Source organism: Schistocerca piceifrons, chromosome 6 (assembly GCF_021461385.2).
Source record: "Schistocerca piceifrons isolate TAMUIC-IGC-003096 chromosome 6, iqSchPice1.1, whole genome shotgun sequence".
Lineage (NCBI taxonomy): Eukaryota > Metazoa > Arthropoda > Insecta > Orthoptera > Acrididae > Schistocerca > Schistocerca piceifrons.
Window position 1 is genome coordinate 490,037,936 of NC_060143.1, and position 17,697 is coordinate 490,055,632.

General features: G+C 41.0%; 1 protein-coding gene across 1 annotated transcript in view; it reads left to right on the forward strand.

Moving 5' to 3' along the window:
- The window catches only part of LOC124802631 (iron-sulfur cluster assembly scaffold protein IscU), a 49,538-nt gene that overhangs the window by 21,267 nt on the left and 10,574 nt on the right, over positions 1 to 17,697 (forward strand). Inside the window, exon 3 of the mRNA XM_047263525.1 lies at positions 1,039 to 1,117. Within this exon, the coding sequence (XP_047119481.1) occupies positions 1,039 to 1,117 (79 nt within the window). The remainder of the gene's footprint in view (positions 1 to 1,038; positions 1,118 to 17,697) is intronic.

Genomic DNA, 17,697 nt, shown 5'->3' on the forward strand with positions numbered 1-17,697 from the left:
CGCCTGTTTATTATAAACTTGATAATGATAGGCAAAGCCAAGTATCTCACTCAGATTTTGTCAACATTTGATAGTGCACATTTTAGTTTTTTTCACATGTGTAATACGTTGAAAATTTAGTAGTAGTATGCAACTTTTAATAGAGAGAAAATTATCTTTTATGTGTTTTGTATAATTAAAGTGGTTAATTTTGGCTACAGTATTATTTTGTGCTTAAACCTGTATGATTAAGTCAGTAGATCTCTAAATGGACTGAAGACATGTAGTAGATCTCAAGTCTAAAAAGATTGAGCATCCCTTCTCTAGAGGTAGTTGCACCATTGACAAAGTTAAGTGTTAGTAATACTAGAACACAATATTCGTTACTTCACCAAAAAGAAACCCACTTCATTAACGTAACATTTTTAATGTATCTTTTGCACTGCGATCCTCACTGATAATGCTCATCGAAATGATGATATCTATCCCAGAAATCACTTCCCAGGTTGGATTCACTTACCACTTTTGTATCTGGCTGAAACACTGCTGCCAAAGAGAATTAGCACTGTGAAAGAGAGATTGTTCCTGAAAAAATGCTGTTGGTTATTCTAGACATTAGTGTTTCTGGTAGATTGCAGTAAAATTCTTCTGCCTTTTTCTGTACTTCCTAAAGTTCATTAAGACTTAAGTGATATGGTGCCAATGGACATACAAAGGGTGTTGCCTCAGACTGTACACAGATGAAATGCTGCCTGTAGAAATCCACTTTGCCACAGTTTGTCAAAAGAAGACACCAATGCAACATAGATACCTGTTAAAGTCGAGTTAATATTTGTGCTTTATGGAATACATTTCTAACTAGTAATGAGAACTCCTGTGCTTTGTGCCGACTCTTACTTCGATTCTTTAAAATGATTGTGCAGAATATGACTGGTTACCTTTTTAGTATGGCGTGACATACTTCATGTCTATAATTTTAAAATTTGGATTACTATTATGGCGAAAGAATTATATTAACTCAGAAATGCTGCAGATTGAAATGGATAATTATTATTTCAGTTGGATGAAGCTCTGAAGCTGAAGAACACAGACATTGCCAAGGAATTACGCCTTCCGCCTGTTAAACTACATTGCTCAAGTAAGTGAATTCGTGTTTTAACACTAATTTTTTTATTTACTTCGATATGTAACTTTTCATATCAATACACGTTTAGGAAATAATGCGAATTTTATGTCTGGTTCATTCTCTTTCCTTTTCCGCGGTCTTTATTGACAATTCCTTAAGGAAAGAACACATGCCATTATGATATGACATATTTGATAAAACATTATTGCTAAAGTTCTCATTTGTTTAAATGCAGCTGAACATAGTGAAGATGACTATACAACCCATCAGCTTTGACAAGTGACGCTATCAATTGAGTGATTATTCAATAGCACTACGTGACTGATTTGGTGTCATACAATGACACTTACTAGTGTCAAGAGCAAATCTTGAACCTAAAGCTAATCCTAAGACATCGGAGAATTTGTAGTAAAAATTTAGTCTGCACATTTGTTGAATGAAAAAAGATCTGTGACTCAGTTTACTGAGAGTCGCTCTTCAAAACCTTAAATGAACAACATCTAGATCAATCATAAAACAGGCACTGACTGACACAGAGTCCAAAATTAAATTTATGGGGGAACTCTTAGGTTCTTTCAAAATAAAATAGGGAGCAAGAGAAGCAGATGGACTGCCTCAATTGCTTTTCAACTGCATCCTTGAGAAAGTGTTAAAAGAATTGTGTAAACAAAAATCAGTTATCAAAACTGACCAACCAATCACTTTAGGCAGAGGCAAGTTATCTATAGATTACCTAGCATTTGCAGATTTAGAAACATTAATTTGACACTTTATGAGTCCAAATACTTTGTGAGTACTAATGGGCTTATTTGCAAATAACAACAACAACAACAACAACAACAACAACAACAATAATTAAAGTTGTGGGACTGCTGTTATTAATCAAGCATACTACGAGGGTGATTTGAAAAGTTCTCAGTATGAAATAGAAAAAAATACTGACATCACTGAAACTTTTTTTTATTATTATTTTTCAATTTAGTCTCTTTGTAGATTAATGTACTTGGTCCAACGATGTTTCAGTGCCTTGATCCCATCTCAAAAATGAGTTTCCTTCAGGCCTGCAAAATATTTGTTAACTCTGGCTATCAATTCTTCGTTTGAAGTGAATCTTCATCTACAAAGAAAAATTTTCACTTTTGGGAAGAGATGGAAGTCTGATGGAACCATATCAGGTGAATTAGGGGGGTGCGGCAATAATTTATACCTCTTTGTGTGTAATTTTTCCATGATTGTGGCAGCATTTGAAGCACTTGCCGCATGTTTTTGATCCAGTATCAATAGTTGTGGCTCCCATCTTGCAGATAATTTTTCATTTATAATTCTTCCGTTAAAATGTGAAGACATCTGGCAAACATGAGCAATTTCATGCACTTTCATTCGGCGATCCTCCATGACCATTTTGTGCACTTTTGCAGTGATTTCTGGAGTAGTGACACATCTTGGCTGACCAGTGCGCAGATCATCATCTAATCTCTTCCGATCAAATTTAAATTCATTTGTCCACTTGCAAACAGTTGAATATGAAGGAGCAGAGTCCCCCAGTGTATTCTGGAAATCAGCATGAATGTCCTTTGCTTTCATACCTTTCTTTACGAAGTACTTAATCACTGATTGAATCTCAAGATTTTATTTTTCCATCTTCACAAATCACTATGTGGGAACAACAACAGAGCCATGCCACCGCCACAGCTCTCTTCAAAGAGCTCTGACGTGGCATGTGTTTACAGGCAATAATTCAATGAATATCACGTGAACAACACGTTGTGCTAGTGCTGACCTCTAGTGATGATTCTGAGAACTTTCCAAACCAACCTTCTAAATACTCAAAATATTTGACAACTTTGGGAAAATAAGTGTTTTCTGTGGTGATGTAAGTATTACTATGAAATGTGCCATCATATAAAATTTGTAGGCTTAGACAGTTCAAAACCACCTTCCAACCTAACCTGACCTTGGGCTACACTACATATCAGTTTGTCACTACAGTCATAATTTGAAAAAAGTAATGCCAATGACGTCACTGCTCAAAGCAAAACAGTTTTATTGTGAAGTTCACTACATCCTCTTAGACTAATAAAATCAACCAATATGTTAATAACAAAATAAAGTAGCTTGAAGTGGAAATAACTGAATTCTGTAAGTTACAGCTTGCTTACAGTACATCATATAAAACAAATGTAAAGACTAGTCTCCTTCTGTGGGAACATCAGTCTACAAATGGCAAGTAGCCGGTATGGTAATACATGCACAAAAAATTGTAATTGTGTCAGTGTATCGAATTCCAGGATCTGATGAAATAATATTTATAGAAAAAATTAACACACTAATTTTGCAGTTGTCCAAATGTAAACAACATAAAATTATAATTGTAAGTAATATTAACATAGATATAAGGGCAAAGAAGAAAAATGTTATCTATATGGTTCATTCTTTGAAGTCATTGAACTATTATTGTCTTAATGAAAAGCCCACCAGACAGAATGAATGTCTTGATAACATAATTAGTAATGTATATAAAGATACTCTTGAATGTGACGTAATAGAATTAGGAATATCAGATCTTGCAAGACTATGGCTTCGAATAGAAAATTCAAAACTCAACACTAAAGAAAGACAAACGTGATTAATGAGTTACAGGAAATTGATTGGTCTCATAAAATTAATAATAATAAGGCAATTGATAAATGCTTTACTATTTTCCTCACAGAAATTAAGCACATTGTAGAAAAGACTTGGCCCACTGTAACAAAAAGACAACATCCTAGTAACACACATAAGCAATGTCCTACTAACAAGTGGTACACTCCAAAACTTAACAAACTTAGGATACTACCTCTAATTCTGAAGGATAAGTCTAATGAAAGTGATAAACACAAGGCAAATTACATAAATATGAGAAAACTTTACAAATCAGAAATAAAAGGGGCTAAGTACAATGCAAACAATGAATACATTTTGAATTCCAAAAATAAATGTAAAGCAGCCTGGAATGTCGTAAAACAGGAAATTAATAACATCAGTAAAGAAAAAACATCCATATAGCCTGTGATACACTCAATGATTATTTTGTAAGTAGTGCCACTACCACACCACTCAATAATTCTACCATAGATGCAGAAGCACTACTCATCCATACAAGACAGACTAGTGAGAAATTTACTTGGACCCCTATCACCCTAAATGACATTTGCAAATCGATAAACAAACTAAGCATTTCCAAAACAGGAGACTATTATGGACTCAGTAATTTCATCATAAAGCGTATAGCAAAGGAAATCAAAATGCCTCTTCTCTCTCTGTCAAACAGAGTACTAGATGAAGGAATTTTTCCAGAATGTCTTAAGCTCACAGTTACACTACCTGTGTATAAAAAAGGTGATAAAAACCTCTCAAACAACTACAGACCCATATCAATAGTACCAATCATATCCAAAATAATAGAAAATTGCATGCATATGCAGCTATACAGCTATTTTGAAAGCAACAAACTATTAAATGAACAGCAATTTGGATTCAGGTCTCACCTATCAACTGTAAAAGCAATTGAAGCTTTGGTAAACACTGTACATGAAGCATATGAAAAGAGGCTGCATATATCTGGAACACTTGTTGATTTAAGCAAAACATTTGATTCAGTGTCTCATGACATAATCATTAAAAAGTTAGAATACTATGGCATTGAAGATATACCACTCACCTTATTCAAATCTTATTTAAGCAATAGGTTACAGCTAGTATATGCAAATAAACGGAGATCAGCAATACTCCCTATAAAAAGAGGAATACACCAAGGCTCGGTTCTTGGGCCTTTCCTGTTCATTGTCTATATTAACAATTTCTCGAATTATGTACCATGTAAGAATATACTGTACGGTAATGATATAACACTAATAACCTCAGGTGACAATTTACAAACTGTGCTGGATAACAACAGAGAAATAATGCAAATGACTAGTCACTGGTGTCAGACCAAGCAACTGTGCATAAACAGTACAAAAACAGAAGAAATAATTTTTAATCTAAAAGCTACAAAAAGTAAAAATAAAGCAGTGAAACTACTTGGATTGCGCATAGACCAAAAACTCTCCTGGAGAACAACACACCAATAACCTGTGCAGCAAACTAGCCCGTGTACTTTTTTTACTCTACAAATTGAGAAACAGTGTAAGCAAACAGCTGTTACTCCACTCATATTTTGCTTTCTTCCATTCCCATTTGGATTATGGAAGTTTGCTCTGAGTAATTCTTCAGGGGCTAAATGTATTTTCAGATGGTAAAAGAAGGCCATCAGATGTATACTAGGATTAGCACCCAGAGATTCCTGCAGAAACCACTTTAAATATCTCAGTGTAATGAGAGTACCTAGCATGTACATATATAACTGTTTAATGTATGCTAAAGAAAATCTAGACAAATTCAGCATGAGATGTGATGTACACACACACAATACCAGAAATAGTCGCTTGTTGGATTTTCCATTTTCGAGGCTAGCTGTTGTCCATAATAACTATAAACATTTGGGCATAAAATTTTGTAATAAGTTACCATACTCAGCTTGTACAGCCCCATTTAATAAATTCAAGAATGTATTGCAAAATTGGTTAAAATGCAGTGAAGTCTATACAATTGAAGAATTCTTAGGAAATACTCATTATAATATAAGCTTTTAATAAGTGATAAAGAAATGTTTTCAATTCTAAAATAAGCTAAATAATTCTGTGTATGTAAGTGTTTATTGTGCTTAACTGTAGTCCATTGTAATTTTTGATGAAGCCAATTGTATGAAAAATACTGAAAGGCGAATAAAAATATTCTATTCTATTCTATTCATAAGCTACTCTAGCCACCCTTGGTGACGCCAAATGGCAAGCATCGTAGAAACTTGGTCTAGGCTGCTGAGATAGGGAGTATTGTACAAACATAAGAAAAACAATCTATAAATGTGCTGGTGGAGGGGTTGGAAAAACCATCAGTAGCTGACAGCATTTGAAGCACTTACCACACACTGGTTGCTTAAGGCTTGCTTATGTATGTGTGTCTATATCTAAAAACAAAGATGATGCAACTTACCAAACGAAAGCGTTGGTATGTCGATAGAAACACAAACACATACAAAAAATTCAAGCTTTCACAACCCACGGTTACTTCATCAGGAAAGAGGGAAGGAGAGGGAAAGACGAAAGAATGCGGGTTTTAAGGGAGAGGATAAGGAGTCATTCCATCTCTCTCTCTCTCTCTCTCTCTCTCTCTCTCTCTCTCTCTCTCTCGCGCGCGCGCACGAGTGTATACCTGTCCTTTTTTCCCCCTAAGGTAAGTCTTTCCGCTCCCGGGATTGGAATGACTCCTTACCCTCTCCCTTAAAACCAACATCCTTTCGTCTTTCCCTCTCCTTCCCTCTTTCCTGATGAAGCAACTGTGGGTTGCGGAAGCTTGAATTTTGTGTGTGTGTTTGTGTTTGTTTGTGTGTCTATCAACATACCAACACTTTCGTTTGGTAAGTTACGTCATCCTTGTTTTTAGATATGTTTTTCCCACGTGGAATGTTTCCCTCTATTATATTCATATCATTAATGTGTCTATATCTAAATTGACTTCTGATTCCCTAGCTTACTTTGGGACGAAAATGGCACTCAATAATTGTACCAAAGGCACTCCCAGTAATTTAGATGGTCACCTGATGATCACTCCCAAATGCCAAAGCGAGTACAGGTGGGCAGTCTTCCAGAGCAAACTGAAGTACAGTGTGACAAAATGTGTACAGTCAGAGTATGTTGTTAATTTGAAAAAAAGGAAAGGATGGTTGAAAATTTCCCCATCGGGGGCTCGAGACTGTTTTGTGAGTACGTATGTGGTGAGTGTGGGCCCCAAGCTCAGTCTCCATCTCTGACTATCTTTACTTCTTTTACTATAGAACTCAGCATGACAATTCTTCATGTAGACCTGGCTATTTCTGCAGTTTGTCGTACTATGGCACAAACAACAGCATGATCACAATTACTTAAAGTTCATACTTCTTCCACATACATGTGAACAACAGTTAAAAACATAGACACAAATATAGAAACAATCCAGGTGCTGATACAAGCGGTTGCTGAGGGTGAGTGCTTGCTTGCGAAAAGGAGGGTTTCTGTAGATGGCACGGTGGATGCTGTGTCATGTGCACGATTCAAATGGGCCACCACAGGCAGATTATGGTGGCAGTCCATGCAGGTGCCGTTGATGGAATATTCAAAGTGTAGCATGTCAGTGGCCTGGTCTCAAAGTATTACGTACAGGGTTATAGCACCCCCACCCCTTCTTCCCCAGGAAAGGGCACTCTATCGATGCAGGTGTCAGTGTGACTGTTGAAATATCTATGGCCTCTGCGGTAGATGTCACAGGTCATATTGGCAGGAAATTCCAGGCCAGAATCGGTGAGTAGGGGCAGAAGTAGTGTAGTCATGGACACGCGCAGTGGCCTCTCTCCTGTAAAGAACCACAAGAGATGACCAGTGACAAGAGTACAGGTAGCATCTCATTATCCTGTTACTCGATGTAGTGGAACTGCTCTGATAGCAAAGACATTGGCCACTCGGTTGGGGCACAAGGGATGCCAGTGTTGAAGGGCCAGATGGTGTGGACCAGCAGACTGCAGAATCACCAGAGGCAGTGAAATATTGTGGGGAAGGCCTGGCAGCAGGTGCTGGGGGGCCTGGGCCTCAGAGGAGAGGCATCCACAGGGATGGTGGGTCCACCCCAACAAAATGGACTGGGAGGTGGGACAGGTGCTAAGGGAGGAGGCAGTGATTGCAGACCCACAGTGCTCGGGTGGTGTGAGACTGCAGCTGATTGTGATGGTGTGCCACCAGCCCATAACCGGTGTGCACCACACAAAGGCAGTGACCTCGGCAGCTGTGGACCATGGCTAGAATCTACTTCAGTCAGCAGCTGAACCCCCGAGCCCAGACTGCAAAGCCAGGAGCAAACCACAGTGTGGGCTACGATAATGGGCATTGGTGGGGTGGGATGAGCAGAGCATAGGAGTGTGTGGGGCTGGAGACCTTGGAGCATCTCAGCTGGTCCCATAAGATTCCCCACCAACATAAACCTGTCGGAGCATGTCAATGTCTCTTTCATGGAGTATTTCGCAGTGTACTTCATTTGAACCTTGAACAGGCGGACCAGACGTTCTGCCTCGCCATTAGATTGTGGGTGAAAAGGAGCATCTGTCATGTGACGACTACTATGATGGGTGCAACAATGGTGGAAGGCCTGAGACACAAACACAGTTAACCATCACAAGTGTACAGGGCATTCCTTCAATAGAGAAAATGTTGGAGAGGGGCTGAATAATAGCCGCAGCTGACATTGTAGTACAATGTTTATGCAGGAGCTGAAGCATATCCCACCATAGTGTGGCTGAGATAGGCAACAGCCCATCCGTAGCTAAGAGACCACCACCATTAAATACCAAAAGACAGTGCTGGAGGGCAAAATAGTTATGCAAAGGTTCAGAACTCCTGCTAGGAGGCCTGTCCTGCCAACCGTGCTGAACGAGGTGAAGAACTTACTGCAAAATGGGATCAGCAGCAACAGCAGCTATTACCTGATACCTGGGACCCCGTAATAGGGAACCCTTCCATTATACATTGCGCCTCAACATCTAAGTAAAAAAAAACAAAAAAACAAAGAAAAAAAATCCATCCCGGTCGAAAAATAGGATCTGACCACCTTTGGAAGCCGGTACAGCACATCGGTCTTAGCATGTTGCGCAATAGGCTGGAAATGTATATCAGAGTTGTAGCGAGACAAACAAGCCCAACACTGGAGGTGATGTGCTGCTTTGTCTGGCAATGAAGCAGAAGGATTAAACAATGTAACCAAGGGTTTGTGGTCAGTAATGAGGTGGAACTTAGACCCATACAGTAACACATGAAAAGTTTTTGAGAGTGTAGACGATAGCACGCACTTCCTTTTCGACTTGGAAGTAGTGCTGCTAAGCGGAATAGAGCGTTTTTGACGTGTATACTATAGGATGTTCAGAATCATCCTCATGTTGATGTGTGAGAATGGCCCAGAGTCTGTACTGAGAGGGGTCTGTAGCAAATACCAGGTCGTGGTGAGGGTTGAAAGTAGTCAAACAAAGAATAGAATATAACTTAGATTTCAAAAGTGTGAACATGTGCTTGCAGTCTGGCATCCACTGGAAAGCAACTTTTTGTGGAACAACTCGTGGAGATGATGGGCCAATGCGATTGCACCTGGAATAAATTTGTGTCAGTAAACAGTTTTACCTAAAGTTTGGAGTTCTTGGGACATTTGTAGTGTGTTGTAGAGTTGTGACTGCTGTGACATGATGGCTTAAAGGCTTATCATCATCCTGAGAAACCTCAGCCTCAAACCCCAAGTACACAATGAATGGCTAAAAACAGTATGACTTGGCCAAGTGGCATTTCTACCCTGCAACACGAAAGACCATGAACAAGGTGTAACAATAAAATTGAGAATATAATGTAAATGGATAGGGGGAAAAAAAATCTATTCACCAAGCTGTGGCAGGCATGCACGCACACGCGCACACACAAAAGGTTTAACAAGACTTTAAACCTGAGAGCTTGAAGGTGGAAGACAGGGTAATATGCAAGACAGAGATTACTACTAAAACATGGTGCATGAGTTAAGAAGAGTAAAAGCTAAGAGCATAGCATTGTGTGTAACAAAGGTGGGTGCGGGGACAGCGAAAAATAGACAGGTGAGAAAATGACGTATGTAGAAAACTAAAATGCAGTGAAGAAAGGAGTAGTTAGTGTGAAGAAATGCTAAGACAGAAGAAACTAATGTAAATTAAGGCCAGGTGGATGACAAGAACCAAGGACATGTTGTAGCACTAATTTCTACATGTGGAGTTCTGAGAAACTAGTGTCCGGGGGAAGAATCCATATGGTGTGTGGGGTGAAATAGGCACCGAGGTCATGGCTGTCGTGTTGTAGAGAATGCTCTGCAACAGGATATTGTGTTTTGCCAGTTACAGTGTTGGAATAGGTGGTGGTAGGAGGTTGTATAGGGCAAATCTTGCAGCAGGGATGGTCATAGGGGTAGGAGCCATAGGGTAGAGAGATGGGTGCAGAAGCAGTATAGTGTCAGACAAGGATATTGTGGAGATTGGGAGGGTGACATAAAGCTATTCTAGGTGTGGCAAGCAAAATCTCAGACAGAATGGACCTCATTTCAGGGCATGATATTAGGAAGTCATGGCCTTCTTGAAGTAGCTGGTTAGTACATCCCAGACCAGGATAATACTGAATGACCTGTGGTGTGCTCCAAAGTTTTTTTGAGGGATCAGCTGTACATGGATTGGAGGTGATGACCCAGGAAATCTGCTTTTGAATTAGGCTGTTGGGGTAATTACTTCCAGTGAAGGCCAAGGTGAGACTAGTGGTGTATTGCTGTAAAGAGCCTACATCTGAACAAATACATTTGCTTTGAATGTCAAGGCTGTGTGGGAGGGAATGTTCGACATGGAAAGGAAGTCAACTGTCAAAATGTAAGTGCTGTTGTTTGCTATTCGGTTTAATATGGACGGAAGAGATCAATATCAAGGAAAGTGGCTTGGGATTCAGAATAGGACCATGTCAAATTTAATTGGGAGAAGGTATTTAGAGATTCCGTAATTTTAACTGGTCAGCCTCACCACAATTCCATGTGACAAATGTGTCATCATTGTATCTAAACCAACCCAGGGGCTGAAGCCTTACGGATCCCAGGAAAGCCCCCTCCAAGTGACCCATGAAAAGGCTGACATAGGAAGGAGCCATCCTGGTTCCCGTGACCATACCCGTGATCCGTCTGTATGTCTGCCCCTTAAAGGTGAAGTAATTGTTGATAAGTATAAAGTTGATTAAGGTCAGCAAGAAGGATGTCATAGGTTTGGAATTAGGTGGGTGCTGACTGAGGAAATGTTCAGCAGCAGACTGACCATATACATGGGGGATGTTGGTATAGAGGGAGGTGGCATCAGTGGTGTCAAGCAATGTGTGTGGTGGGAGGGGGACAGGCAAGGATTTCAGACGATCTAGAAAATGGTTGGTGTCTTTGATGTAAGAGGGGAGTTTTTATACTGTGGGTTGCAGGTGTTGATCAACTAAGGCAGATATAAATTTGGTGGGGGATTTGAAGCCAGCAGCTATGGAACAGCCAGGATGATGGTGTTTGTGGATCTTAGGATGAAGGTAAAAGGTGGGGGTGTGTGGTTTGGGTGAGGTAAGAAGTTCTGTGGATTGAGGTGTAAGTCCTTGTGAGGGGCCTTAAGTTTTTAGGTGGCACTGCAGGTCAGTTTGAATCACAGGGATGGGATCTTGATGGCAGATGTTGTATGTAGAGGTGTCACACAGCTGGCATAAACATTCACAAACATACTCCTGTCGGGCAGGTACATGGAGTAATCAGCTTGTAGAGAACATATAGCCTGAAGTTCTGGAGAGGTCAGGTTAGGGTCATGTTGCAGAGACCTGAGGAAGGGTTGTAAAGCAGTGCTGGAGTGAGGAATTCTTGGAAGGTTTTTAAGGGATTATTCTGAGGTAGTGGTGGTGGACCAAGTTGGGATCATGGTCAGAACTGTTAGACAGGATTTAATGTCAGATTTGCTGTTGGAAAGGTTTTGGGACTGGGTTGCAAAGTGATATTTGCAGTTGACATTTGTTTAAAGGAAAGTAGGTCCTGTACCAAAGCAGCATGATTAAATGCTGGTTTAGGGCTGGAAGTGAGACCCTTGGATAAGACAAATAATTCAGGAGCGGAGAGTGCTTTAGATGAGAGGTTGAGAACACTGTACTGTTGTGACTGGTTCTTGTGATTGAGCTATTACTGGTTAGGAGGCATTGATGAAGGCTGTGGGATGTTAAGGTGGTTAGCCAACCTCGGTTTGTAGGAGAAAAGTGGTGGTTAATGGTGAGGCTGTTTCGGGAGTTGCAGAGGGACAGGAAGGGAAACATCACTGTTAAGGTAGTTTAGGAGAAGATGGGATAGCTTTTTGAGGTGAAGTCTAGCATGTTGTTGCAGTCTAAAGTTGGCTTTGCAGATGATACCATCCAAAGAAATATGAAGGCCAGGTAATTGCAACATTTTGGAGGAGAGAAGTCTGGAGGAGTGGAAACTGGCAGATGAGGCATATACGTCACAGATTAGTCGGGTAGGTGCAAGAGATTTCTGTATTTGAAACTGTAAAAGAGCCTGGTGTAGAGTAGGATTACATCCAGAAACAGGGTTTCCAGTGATAGGGCTTTGGAAGTAACACCAAAGGACAAGCAGGTTTCAAGAAACAGAATGTGGGACTTTAATCTTGATAGTGCAAAAGCTTGTTTTCGAAAAGAATGGATGTAATGTGTGATGAGATTCATCATGGCAAGAGAGGACTCCCCCCCCCCCCCCCCCCCACCTTCATTACATATAATGCACTTGGCTTTTCATTCTCAATAACTCATGGACGATGTTTTAGCAGTAATCTCTGTTTTGCATATTGCCCTGTCTTTCACCTTTAAGCTCTCAAGTAAACATCCAGTGCAGTCCCCGATAGTCGCTTTCCTTATCCCGTCCAGTAAGTCTCCCCTGACCCCGGGTTCTGGGTGACTTTCCTGAACTGTATCCCTTTACCTAAACCTTTCCAGTCCTTTACCTTAACCGCTCTTTACTCCCCTTTCAACACTTCTGCCAGGAGGAGGAGCCACTTGCTCCGAAAGCTTGTAATAGTTAAACCTTTTTGAGTGTATAGTTTTTATCTATCCATTTACATGAACAAGGTGTGCAAGTTCTGTAAATGCTCTTCTGTGGAGGCACCCATCATAATTATATCAAGAGATATTTGATGCAACCCAGAACAGACATTGTCAGCTGTTCCCAAGAATTCTGAAAAATTGTTGGGGCACTAGCCACACTGAACGGAAGGTGCTGATATTGGTACAACCCAAAGGGTGTGTGAATCACAAGGAGCCATTCTTGTCATCATCCAGTAGAGCCTGTAAATAGGCTTCAGATGAATCAGTTTTGGAGAAAAACTAGCCCCTTGCCAGTTAGCCAATAACTCATCTGAAAAATGCAAAGGGTAAAGTGTGAATGATAATTCGTGTGTTAAATGAAACTTTAATGTGGCGACAGAGGCAAAGCTGACCAGTAGGTCTTTTAAGTCACGGGGGGGGGGGGGGGGGGGGGGGGGTAGCAGACCACTCACTTGATGTAATAGGCTGTATGACTCCCAATGGTCATCTTGTCCCATGCTGATTTCACTTGAGCCACTGGAGTAGGGCGTGCATGAAAAATAAAATAAAAAAACGCGTCCGTGCCATTGGTTTCATGGTAATGTGCACTGCAAAATTAGTGGCACAACACAACCTATCTGAGAAGAGACGCGAGAATCTAACTGCCGATAAGGGACCAAGTCTGAAATGAGATGCATGTTATCTGAAATGGAAGAACCAAAAGCATTGAAAGCAACAGACCAAACAATTCATGGATGTGAGCACCATTCACTACCAAAAAAGTCAAGGAACAAATCACAGAGTTATACATTGTGGGAGCTAAGTTACCACAGAATTGGATATGCTGGTTGTTGTAACTCTCCAGCTGACGAGTAACTAGAGACAACACCAGAGATCCCAAATCCACATAAGTTTGTGAGTTCATTAAAGTCATGTCTGCACCCTTGTCTGAGCACTTTGTCCATCATTCACATATCAGTAACAGTTCATTATCATTCGTAAGTATTGGAGATGCACAATTAACGTCCATATCTGCAGGTGGGGGCTGGGAATGATACACAGTTGTAGCAAACTCCCCAGTGCTCTGGGGTGCATGGCTCTCTCATGTTAGACGAAATAATGGGGGCAAGATGGAAGCGTAGAGTGCTGTCATTGCTGTGGTTGCTTGGCACGTCACTGTCCAGTGCAACATTGAGGCTGTGTTTATATGGCTGCCACATCATTCTCCTCCCTCCCCATCCCCTCCCATGCCCCAAGAACAGAACTGTCCAGTGCCGAAGGACCAGGACCAGGAACAGGAACCACTGTGGTCATGTTGCATGAAGCCTCAGCTGTTCACCAGCAGCACAATATACCTCAAAAGATTGAACAAGAGCAAACATGGATTCTTGTACTGTAGTGCATGTTGATGCACCTCCTTGTCAGGACCCAACTGAATGATGGCATGGTGGCCCATAGAATCAGCATAGGAGTCATGCAGAGCCATGGTTAAAACTGTTGTTTGCAACTGAGGACTTGGAGTTCGGCCACCCAAGCCGCGAAGGACTGGTAGGGCTGTTTATGATACTGATCAAACTCTTTATGCACTGCAATGACATACGTATGTTTGACAACAACTTAACATATTTTGTTGAACAAAGGAGATGTGGATTCCTGGATTTGGAAAACTAACACAAAAACTGATAAATCTAGGGAGAAATCCAAGAAAGGAACAAAGCCTTACACATGTTTTTGTCAGTGACACCAAAAGCGACAAAGTGTTGCCAAAGCTGCTTCTCATAAGCCTGCTAATCTTAGACTGCATCACTGTAAGGGGGAAATGGCAGCAGATACTTTGGCAGTGAGGGAGTCTGCAAAGCCCATACAGCTGACAAGTTAATGATAGGCACTGTAAGAGTACTGCCTCCATGGACACAAGAACTGAAGGAACAACCAAATAGAAGAAGTGAGCACTACACTCATCTCCAATTTTAATACTGTAAGACACAAACAATAGCATTGCCATGATGAGCCAAATTATTATTATTATTATTATTATTATTATTATTATTTTCTTCTTCCATGTACAAGCTAACAACAATTGAGAACATACACACAGATATAGAAACAATCCAGGTATGTTACAAGCAGTTGCTGACAATTAGTATGAACACAGCAAGAGGGAGGGAGAGTCTCTGCTGCCCTTCTCTTATAAAGAGCACTTTTATTTACATCTTTCTGCATTACTTTTCATCAAACATTTTGGCTAAAGTAATTTTTTGTCCCCTTTATGGTTTTACTTCCATTTTTCTAATTTTTTTCTTTAGTGCACACTGGCTGTCGAAGGACTTGCAGTGCTGACTTACCTACCAGGTAGAAGATCCTCTGTGCCCAGTAACTAAGTAGATACACAAATATGCTTAAAAGCCAGCACAGTAGCCAGTCTGTCATGGGGGGAACATCATCTGGCCTCTTGACAGAGTCCATTGAAAACATGCCAGAGCTGTTAACTCCTCATGCATGCCAAGGAGTAAGTGTTAAGTCTTCCTGGCTTACCAGGGTTCCAGGCAATGACCATCATGCCAGATGACCTTTGCTGTGGCCAGATGATGCCAGTGAGGAGAGTCCTTGATTGAAGTAAGTGGCATCAGGATGGACATTCCACAGAGGAAAAGAATCAGTCAAAACAATAGCCATAACGACTCTGCTGTCTCAGTAGAGAAAAATCCTGTAATCCAGAAACTTATAACTGTATTGTGTTCCCATCTTGAGCAACACCAAGGGATGAACAACCTAGCAGGATGAAGAGTTCATTTCATCCACCAAATCAGAAAGGTCTGAAAGGTGATAGGATAGATACAGGCACTTTTTCCATGGTCCACCTTTGAGACTTTTTGGTGCCTGTGCTTTGATCACCTGTGTTCCTGCTGCATCATTTATCTTAGCTGTGAAAATTGTGGAGGGCTTTGCACGAGAACTGACCTCCAATGTTTGTTAATTGTCCAGGCCAACAGTGCCCATTTTAATCATTCTGCTCCATGCTCAGAAAAGAAAAAGATCCAAGAATACAAAATTATAGAAGCCAGTGGTTGACCTCTGTGGTGGTGGGGCTGTGCTGTCATAAGTCAGGAAGCAGGTAGTTCACCACTACGGGCGGAGTAATGGTGAAGCACTGAGTAGAGGTCTAGTTGTTGTCTGATGTTCTGTCATGAAAATAGCAATGTCAGAATATTCACTTATTGCTCAGCAACCTACAACATGATTGGAGAAGCAAATGCTCCCGAAGTGTAAGCTGTGCATGGTTGGCAAGATTCTGCAGTCAGAGAGCAGCTTTTCTCTGGCCACTGGCTTCACTGGCCAGATGAACTGGTGATAACAGTGACTCTAAAGATGTTGCCTGTAGCAGTGGAGCAGGTAGTAGTCCGTGATGGCAGGCTAAAGGCAGCCATGTTACTCAAGGCAGGGTGTGCCAGATACATGCAATTGTGCTGTAGACTTAGCATGGAGAAGGCTGCTCTACCCATGCAAGAGAAGACAGACAGAATGGAATTTGAGCACACAGGTAATGATGGCTGAATGGCTGCATGGCACAAGGTTCGAACTGTAGACCACAAGGGTAGGAGGCTGCCAGTGACTGAAGTAGGCCCACGGGTGGCCCACCAGCTAGAGGACACTGATTGGCAACATCAGATAGTAGACTCCATGCAGACTCATGCATTGGCATAGGAACTGGTGGCTGTTGGACTGCTTACTTCTGTGTAGATATAAGTCCACATTTCACTTCGATACAAAGCTACATTCTGGACAGACACATTCAGAAAAGACTTCCAGACATTTAAATTTATATTCCTTGTTAACAAATTTCTCTTCTTCAGAAATTCTTTTCTTGCCATTGCTATTCTATTTACTTTACTACCAAATAGCACAGATCATTTACTGCTTTTAGTGTTCCACTTCCTATGATTCCTTCAGCCTCATCAGATATAATTTGACTACTTTCCTTTGCCCTTGTTGTGCTTTTGTTAATGTTCATCTTACACTGAAGCATCAAAGAAACTGGTATAGGCATGCGTATTCAAATACAGAGATATGTAAACAGGCAGAATATGATGCTGCAGTTGGCAACACCTATATAAGACAAGTATCTGGCACAGTTGTTAGATAGGCTGCTGCTAAAACAGCAGGTTCTCAAGATTTAAGGAGTTTGAACGTGATGTTTTAGTCAGTGCACGAGTGATGGGACACATTATCTCAGAGATGCTGATGAAGTGGGGATTTTCCCGTACGACCATTTCACAAGTGTATCGTGAATATCAGGAATCTGGTAAAACATAAAATATCAGACATCACTGTGGCTTGTAAAAGATCCTGCAATAACTGAACCAACGATGACTGAAGAGAATTGTTCAACGTGACAGAAGTTCAACCCTTCTGCAAATTGTTGCAGATTTCACTGCTGACTTTGTGTGCGAACCATTTAATGAAACATCATCGATATGGGCTTTTGGAGCCGAAGGCCCAATTGTGCACACCTGATGACTGCACGACACAAAGCTGTACACCTCGCCTGAGCCTGTCAACATCAACATGGGACTGTTGATAACTGGAAACGGGTTGCCTGGTCAGATGAGTCTCACTTCAAATTGTATCAAGCGGATAAATGTGTACAGGTACACACACACTCGTGAATATGTGGACCCTGCATGTCAGCAGGGGACTGTTCAAGCTGATGGAGGCTCTTTAATGGTGTGGGTCATATGTAGTTGAAGTGATATGGAACCCCTGGTATGTCTAGATACGACTCTTGACAGGTGGCACTTAAGCATCCTGTTTGATCATTTGCATCCATTCATGTCCACATTCATGTCCATTGTGCATTCC